At 38.5% G+C, this 8,742-nt stretch overlaps 1 protein-coding gene across 1 annotated transcript in view; it reads left to right on the top strand.

Moving 5' to 3' along the window:
* The first annotated feature begins 544 nt into the window (after nucleotides 1-544).
* MECP2 (methyl-CpG binding protein 2) overlaps nucleotides 545-8,742 on the top strand; it is a 34,419-nt gene continuing 26,221 nt past the window's right edge. Inside the window, exon 1 of the mRNA XM_075184855.1 lies at nucleotides 545-620. Within this exon, the coding sequence (XP_075040956.1) occupies nucleotides 589-620 (32 nt within the window). The 5' untranslated portion in view covers nucleotides 545-588. The remainder of the gene's footprint in view (nucleotides 621-8,742) is intronic.

Here is an 8,742-nt window from a genome sequence, read left to right as displayed (position 1 = left end):
GGGCTAGGGTGGCGACATTTGTCTTTCTCGCCCCAGGCACTAGAATTCTAAGTTGCGGCTCTGGGTTTGCCCACTCTCTATATAGAAGTATAGTCAATATTTGCACTTTTTTGGTTCAAGCATATATTAATATCAACAATGCTTCTGTTTTCCTTCCCTTTGGCATAATTAGATAGTGATATTAAAATAATATTTCTGAGATATTCACTGCCTGGGAAACAAATAAATGAACTTAGTTTGTAACAACACCAAAGAATACGTTCCAGTGAGAGAATGAAGGCACATGGTGGGCTCATACATGCTCTCCCCATAGTAACTGCGTCACACATGCCCTCACACCGCCTCACAACGACTCATGACGCAAAAGTTTGAAACCGCTCACAGCCCTTTTCCTATAGGGTTCTATTGCATAAAGGCGGGAACTCGTCGCCCCGCCCACATCCTCTCTACAATGAAACATCCTCACGTCACTGCGAGTGGAGGCAATGTAGGCTCACGGCGCGGTGACGTCACCCCGCCGCTGCTGCTCTCGAGCCCTGCCCACCCCCTCCTCCTTCCCTCCTCAGCCTGTGGAGGAGCCGTTAGAAAATGGCCGCCGCGCCGAGCGGAGAGGAGAGACTGTGAGTGCTGGGTCTCGGCCGGTCTGTGTCTTCCCCCCCTCCCTTTCCCGCTCTTTCGCCTGCCATCGTTTGCCAAGTGCTTGCCATTCTGTCCCTGTGTGTGTGAGAGAGGGGCGGGTCCTGCACGGTGTATGTTTGTGGTGAATCCCTGAAGCTGAGAGGGGGGGGGCGGGGTTGTGGGAGAATAAAATGTCACTGTCAGTTGCTGTTTCCCTCGTTTTCCCGCAAAGGTGTTGGGTATTAATGGTCCCAATTGGGGGGTGGTTATCCTTGAGACAGGGCACTCTCCCCCCTGTCCAGGTTGACATTTGCTCAGTGCGTCATTGAACTCCTCGTCATGGGGAGGCCCTGGACACTCCATACATAAACCCTGTATGCTCAGATATACAGGGGCCTGGGCAGGGGTATATACTGCAGGACACACCCCTCTCTGGGCATATGTGGTCAGGTACAGGGATGTTAGGTGATTTGTTATAAGTGGTGCTGCTTAACTGCACTGGGTAGTAATAATAGGACCAGTTATTTATATGTTCTATAAATTAGTAGTTTGCAATATTCTAACAGGAAATATAATTCTCTAATTGTAGTAGTCATCCTACATACTTTGCATATGTATGTTTGCTTTGCATCGCTTTATTCCCCTCTGCTAAGTCGTGCATTTAAAATTTGTATTTGTTTTCACCTAGATGATATTGTTTTCAAATAGGTAAACATGTACTCTTCATTTATAAACTTTCTGCAATGTAGCTACTTGCCATGATTGTTGTGTGTGTACATTGTGATGAGCATTGTGTTAAATAAGCAGTGATGAGTAAGCTCGCACATCTATTCTTTTCAATAGACGCACTCAGAACTTTCAATCAGAAAAAAAAGTCAGGTCCCACGTTCGTCGTCTTGTGTAAATTACATTTCTGTCTACAGCTTTGCGTTTTGGTATATAAAAATGCTACATCATTTCAACTTGTTGAACGGTTGTAGGTTTAGGAATTAAATCTACAACAGCTGTCAAGTACTCGAATGTTCATATATATATTTTTCCAGTGATCATCAAACTTAAGGATAAAAAAAGCAAAACAAAAGCATGTATATTTTAACAATTAGCTGTGACACTGTTGAATGAATGGGAACATGTTTTAAGGGATAAAACATGCAATGTTCTGTATACACTAAACCGTCAATCTCTATCAAAAAAAATGTTTTATTAGTCATTTGTGTTTTTCTGAGACATATTTTTTTTTTTCTTCACCGCTTGTCCCTCCTTTAAAACAGAATTGAGAGGTTTTTTTTTGTTTAATTTTATTTTTACAAGGTTGAACGATCATGAGTACGGTTATAATACAGTACAAAAGTGAGATATTCTAAGACCAAATAAGACCTAAAACAAAGCATAATATATAAATAGGTACAGTACAAGAGCGAGGTCGGTCGTGTACCATTAAAGCGGTAATGAAGGTGTCTACCAGTTTTGTTTTTTTTCTTAATAGTTTTATGGGGTAATGGGGGGATAATAGGGCCAGGGGTGGCGAGAGAAAAGACATTCCAAGTGAGTGAAGTGAAAGTAAGTGCAATAATAAGAGCTAGGTTGTTAAGATGACTGTCATGTATTCCATACAGTATACATACCATACCCTGGTAATCACTGGTGCACAAACCGAGAAAGATGTTTTTCACTGCAGTCTTGTGTTTTTTTTTTTTTTCCACCCTCTGTTCAATGGACTTTACATAAAATGCTTGTTTCAATAGGATACGAAGTAAGCTGTCTTTCTTTGGGGGGATATATAAGTTGCCTTGTAAACTGAATAAAGTTCCTCCTGGTGCACATGTTCTGTATTTATACTGTTTGTAAACTGCAAAAATGGTAATGCATTTGTGTCACAATTCAATGAGAGATCTTGGCTTTTTAATTCATTTCTTTTTCTCCTTTTAAGGGGAAAAAAATCTAAATCTTTATACCTTTTTATTTAGAGGACCTTGAGAAGATCATTGTAATTTTATACTATTGCATACTAGGCATAAACTGTTGCCGTAATAACTTGCTAGGTGTTTTTTAACCACTTGATTTTATTTATTTCTTGTGACTGCATGTGCTTCCCTCTGGGGCACACAGTGGTTAGCATTGCTGCCTCACAGTGCTGGGTTTATGGATTCCGACCAAACCCTTATCTGTGTGGGATTTGTATGTCCTCACAGTGGTTACGTGAGTTTCCGGCTGCTTTGATTTCCTTCCACAGTCCAAAAACATACAGTTAAGTTTATTGGCTTCTGACAAAACATGGACTTGTGTGTATTTGGTAGGGAATTAGACTGTAAGCTCTTATAGGGCAGGGACTAATGTAAATGATTACATATTCTCGGTATAGCGCTAGGTAATATGTATTCTATATAAATTATAATAGTTAATTCCTATGCTGTGGCCTGTAGTGTATTGTTTTATTTCAGGTGTTCTTCTGAGATCCATCTCTTTGTCATTTTTATCAGCATACATATATATTCTAAAAGGATTAAACAATGTGTTTGGTAATAGTTGCAGGAGTCCACATATAAACCATAAATTATTGTCCTCTGAAGGTGAAAAACCTGTTTTAAACTGTAAGGATGCTGCCAGTACCAGTCATGGTCTGTTGACACTTTTTTGAAAGAGTAGATCAAAAACCAAACCAGCAGAATTCTGATTGTGCCAGACTTTGCTTCGCCAGAATCTTTTACAACAAATAGGTCTCTTCACTGTGAGTTACAGGCTGCCCATTACACTACTTGAGCAGAGCATGACGGCTTGAATCGTGGAAATCCCTCTCCTTGAGTCATCACATGTGTTTGCTATAGCCAGCAGTTTTTTTGTTTTGTTTTTTGTTTTTTAAACATTGATCCTGTCTCTTGGTGCTGATGTGCATATTACAGTATTTGTAAATCCTTCACTGTATTGGTGGACCCACAACAATCTGTTCATAAATACTGACTAAATGGATTACTGGAATACTTTCTGTAAGTGATTTGGTCATCCCCAGGTCTCCAGAAGTGGAGGAAGTTATTCGGTGGATAAGAGGAGTCTCAGATTAATAGAGATATCTTTGAGGGTTACTGGAAATATGAAGAACTAGGTGGAAATAAATTCCTCTATAATTAACATGGCAATTGGGATCACGGCAGAAGGAGGCCTACTTTTTCATCAGTATGTATTGTCAAAAACAGTAGGCAACCTCAATCAGGAGGTTTTTAACCTCTTAGTATGGCATTTCAAAGTGGAGTTCTTGGCTTTGTGTAAAGACACCAACGTAGATAATTTGTATTTGGGGTGCTACAGAGCAATGTAGAAGACTGAAAAGAACAAGTATTCACTCCTTGCTATTCCAGGGTGACTTTGTTTTCGGTTCTGAAATTCTTATCCGTAGAAGAGTCATTTTGTTTTTCCTTTATAGAATTACACCTTAATTAGACCGCGGTCTTGTTTCAGAATTCTGTATGTGCATCCAAGCGGCTTTGGTTGCAACTAAGGATTGGGTCCAGAGGAACAGGGAACCCAGCTGAAAACCCGTATTTAGTTAGCCTGCAACACCAGACTGCTGGGACCATTTTCCCAGACCATCCATGTAACCAGAGGTTGAAGGCCCAGTCTGGAAATCTGTGATCACTGTGGTGTGAATTGTTCAGAGTGTTTTTAGTGGGTTTTTTTTTTTTTAGTGAGAATCTTAGTGTTCGGGTGTTCCTGTGATCAGAAAGATGCCCATAGTGCTACGATTAGGGAGCTACTTAGAGCTCTTAATGGGCTCAGAACTTTCACACTGTCCCATGGAGGTTCATAGTGGAGGTTAACTGCACTGCCATCCAGGGAAAGCCAAGTGTAGAATGGCTTAGGTGTTGGATCTATTTGCAAGGTGTGATATCTCTGTGAAGTGAGGGGTATCTTGCAAGCTCATGCTAAGGCTGCATTGTACAGTGTGTAGTGAACGGTGAGCAAGCAGGTGAGGGGAGGCGTAGTTCGTTTATTGGTAGGTAGGAATGTCTGCAGATATGTCATTTTGTGAACTGATAAATATTTCTGCATAGCACATAAAAGTTGTGATAAAATGGTACCATTCTGTCAATGTATGTGTAACTTCTCGAAATAGAACTAGCATAACTAGACTTAACTGTAGCTACAGGTTTATATACATATTTACATGTAAATGATAAACAACTGAATGCCAACCATCATATTGGCTAATGCCTTATAAATAGCAAGTAGAAAAATATGTCCTAAATCAACCTCAAATGTCTTTCTGAACTTCTTTTGGATTAAAAAACCAAATTATTAAATCAGGTAATTAGCTCCTTATGACAAAAAGCGTTTCAAAACACAATGATGTCCATAAATGATCATACACTCCCGTTAGTCACGATAGGCAACATCTCTAGTTTTTCAAACCCACAGTTTAGTAAATCTAGCCCTACGGGGGGAATTCAATTGGCTCCGTTACGGGTAACGGTAATGTGGCCTGCGCATTATTACCGTAATAACGGAAATGAGCTTTATTACGGTAGTGTCAACGCTGGCTTTTTGCTTTCAACTCCCTGAGCTGCAAGCAGAAATCCGGGTTAAAACTACCGTAATAACGGTAATAGTTTTAACGCCGTGCAAATTCAGGGGGAATTGAATTCCCCCCTAAGAGTTAGAAACACTCAAAGGGAGCGCAGATCCAATATTTGCATCCATATTAGTTCATTTATTGCATGGTGTATAGCTGGCCCTTGTAAAAATTATGATCTCTATAAATTGTTATCGTTCGATGTGTGGGTTTTTGTTTTATTTTCACTTGTCTCTTTTTTCTTTTTCCTGTTGAAAGACAATTTCGTTTAAAGCAAAACCCACTAGGTTGCTGTTTTAAATCCCATGGGAAGCATTGCAGAAAATGTGATTTAAAAAAGAAAAGATCCTTGATGATAATGACCATTGTCTTTTCAGAATTTACTATGAATGCTCACATTTGGGTGTTCTGTGAATGACAGGTCCATATTCCAAGTATGGATTATGATGTATACATCCTGGGTTGAACACTGATCTGATAGAATATAATACCCATGTTTAGTAAAAATTGTCAGTATTAAAACTTTATTGTAACATATGTTTAAACAAATGTTAGAGGAGAATAGACAGTAGTACACAGATCCAATTTCATTTCAGCAGATGGACTGTACAGTAGATGAAAATACAGTAACACACCCAATTTGGATGCATATAATTCCCTTGTTTATATGTAACCACTTGATCACACGTCATACCACAAAATCTTATCCTTTCTGCTACGGCTTCAACATTCATAGAATCGGAGAATATCATCACCTAAGTGTTAACAACGCTAACAGATAAAATGCATATAAACATTTGTAATGGACCATAACGTTTAAAATATCAACTAAAACAGGACCCCCATAGGTAAATCCAAACTCTCTGCTAACTCTTACTATTTATGATCTACTATGATAAACTGTATCGGAGGTGGTTTTTGATGCAACTGATTGGACAAGTTATGTTGGCAGCCTCTGACTAAATTATGTTTAAAATTCACAATGTGAGCACTGCAGACGTGCCTGAGTCAGGGAGCTTCTCCCACAGTTTTTTTTGGTATAGGACCCCCATGTTTCTGCTAGTTGATTAATGGGGGGGTGAAGGGGTAGTAACATTCATCAATATATTTGTATTTTTTTTTTTCTCCTCATGGCGTTATCCTATATGGAGCCCAAGAACAAACTGCCAGCAGAACTGATTTGTGTGTCCGTATTAAAAAATCAGAAATTTATCCTGTAGCAAGATTGTTTGCTTCTGTTCACTAGTGGTTTCAGAATAGCTGAAATTTATTACATTGATACTAGCTAACTCGCTGTGTGAAACGAAAACTTTAAGCAGGTTGGTATTGGCTACATGCCAGAAGCAATTGTTACTTTGTCATGTTGTAATTTAGTCACTCTTCTATTTGTAGACCTAGTCCAGCCTTGCCACAATAGTTCCTTCACTTATTCAATAATCCTTCATACTAACTAACTAGATGTATTGCATACCATTCAGCCTAGTAGAGTGTGGAAAACCTTGCTGCATTATAGTTTACATCTATATTGACCTTTTTGTCTGCCCGGTTCTACAGTACAGAGAATTTGAGATGGTATGTGCATGAAAAATGTTTTTATTTTATGGGGCATAGAGTAGGACATATTAAGGTTGCAAATGTTAGCAGGAAACGATTAAGGTGTGAAACTTAATTTACATGCCTATATGCTTCACAGTACGTCCATATCTACAATCCTAGCATGTGTGCCAGGTTTACCTCAGGAGCAACAAATGTGTATACTTGAACACCATAATAGCATAGAGAGAGAAGATATGTGGCTCGACAGTGCTAGATATGCATGCTAAAGTTGCAACACCCTCTCTGTACACAATATAACAATGTAATGAAGTATCATTGTATCATAAACAAAACAGAATGTCTTAATAATAAATGCAAAAATTCCAATGGGAATCTTCTTGCGTGCTGCATTCTAAATGAAATGATCAATTAAGTAATATATATATATATATATATATATATATATATATATATATATATATATATATATATTTAGCAGCCACACTAATTAAGTACTACCAACTTGAGCAATGGGTCCATAATCATTAAGGGGCTTATTAGTGCTCTCGATTGTTGTCGTTGCACCAGCCCTCCTGCAATCACAGGAAATACTACTGCTAACAGGGGTGTATTTAACTGTGTCTAGGTCTACTTCAGTTGCAGTTATGTGAACACTTGGTTTACACTCACTATATACAAGCTATATATATATATATATATATGTGTGTGTGTGTTAATTGGTTAGCTTATCAAAGGGATGTAATTGTTGGGTGTTAGGATTGATCAAATCTGACTAGTACAGTGTCCTCAAATCTGTATCACTGAACAACCGTTTAACACAGTTGCTGACAAACTGTAGCTACATACATAGAGAAATTCAAAGATTGCTATCAGGTAATATTCAGATATAGTAAAGGTAGAATTGGTTGGAGTTACATACTTGGAGATCAAAGAGAGGCTAGATTATAACTGATTTTCCTATACTATGTGAGGAAATCACCAACACATCTGCCCCCTAAACTGACTGTTCTCTATAGCCCAGTGCAGGAGCCTGACCTGTGTTTCCATATTTATTAGAGGGAAGGAATCCTTTGATGTCAAAATAGTGACTACTTTGGGGATTTCTGAAAGTGAACGGAAGATCACGATTCAATATAGACCTGTCTTGGTTCTCCCTGTCTGTCAGCAGTGATAACTCCAGTGTCTTCCTGTCAGCCGATGTTAGATCCAAGTTACACCAAGTCAATGTAGCTGTATATAGCTGACATAAACTATGCATATTTTATACCCTTGTAATTAGGAGTTTTGGGATAACTTTTAGCATGTTGCACTATTGCTAAGAAGCATAGGAAATGTTTTTTTAATCCTTTCTTCTTTTCCCCATATAATTTCACTTGATATTCTTCAATTTTAATATGTTACCAAAAGATAGACCTATTTATGAAGAGGAAAATCACTATGGAACACAAAACACAGTGGATAAAAATTAAGGGTAAAACTGCAGCATCGATTTGTTTTTGACCATCTACTCAAAGTTTTATGGAGAAGCACATGGTGTTAGAGTCCAAGATGGTAATGACTGCAGCGGTGCAGCAGTTTGCACTACTCAAAAGGGGAGAGTTGTGAGCATTGGGGGCACTCCTTGCTAAGTGCAGATTGCACTAGAGTCCAGAAAGTGATTTTTAATTTGCGGGACAGATTTATTTTAATTCTATAAAGACAGGATGCATTTAGAGGGGTCCTTCCTGCTTTTGCAGTGGGCACACCCCTTTTCCTTCCTGTAATAGGACTTAACTTTTTCAGCGACCTCTTAGGACCCAGAGATGTGGTGGTTTCATCCTTCTCTATAAATGGGATGCATTTTTTTAATTTTCTGTGTTCACTTATAGGTGGACATAATAATAAAACATTTCAACACCTAAAAGTAATTAGTGTAGATAAGACCTGCCCAATGTTACCCTACATTAATGAGTAATTTAAGGCTTATAATTGAGCTTTGCTTTAGGAAACAAAAGGTAATGTTT

The sequence above is a fragment of the Mixophyes fleayi genome, chromosome 9 (assembly GCF_038048845.1).
Source record: "Mixophyes fleayi isolate aMixFle1 chromosome 9, aMixFle1.hap1, whole genome shotgun sequence".
In the NCBI taxonomy this organism is placed as follows: Eukaryota; Metazoa; Chordata; class Amphibia; order Anura; family Limnodynastidae; genus Mixophyes; species Mixophyes fleayi.
This window is presented reverse-complemented; position numbering and strand designations above follow the sequence as displayed.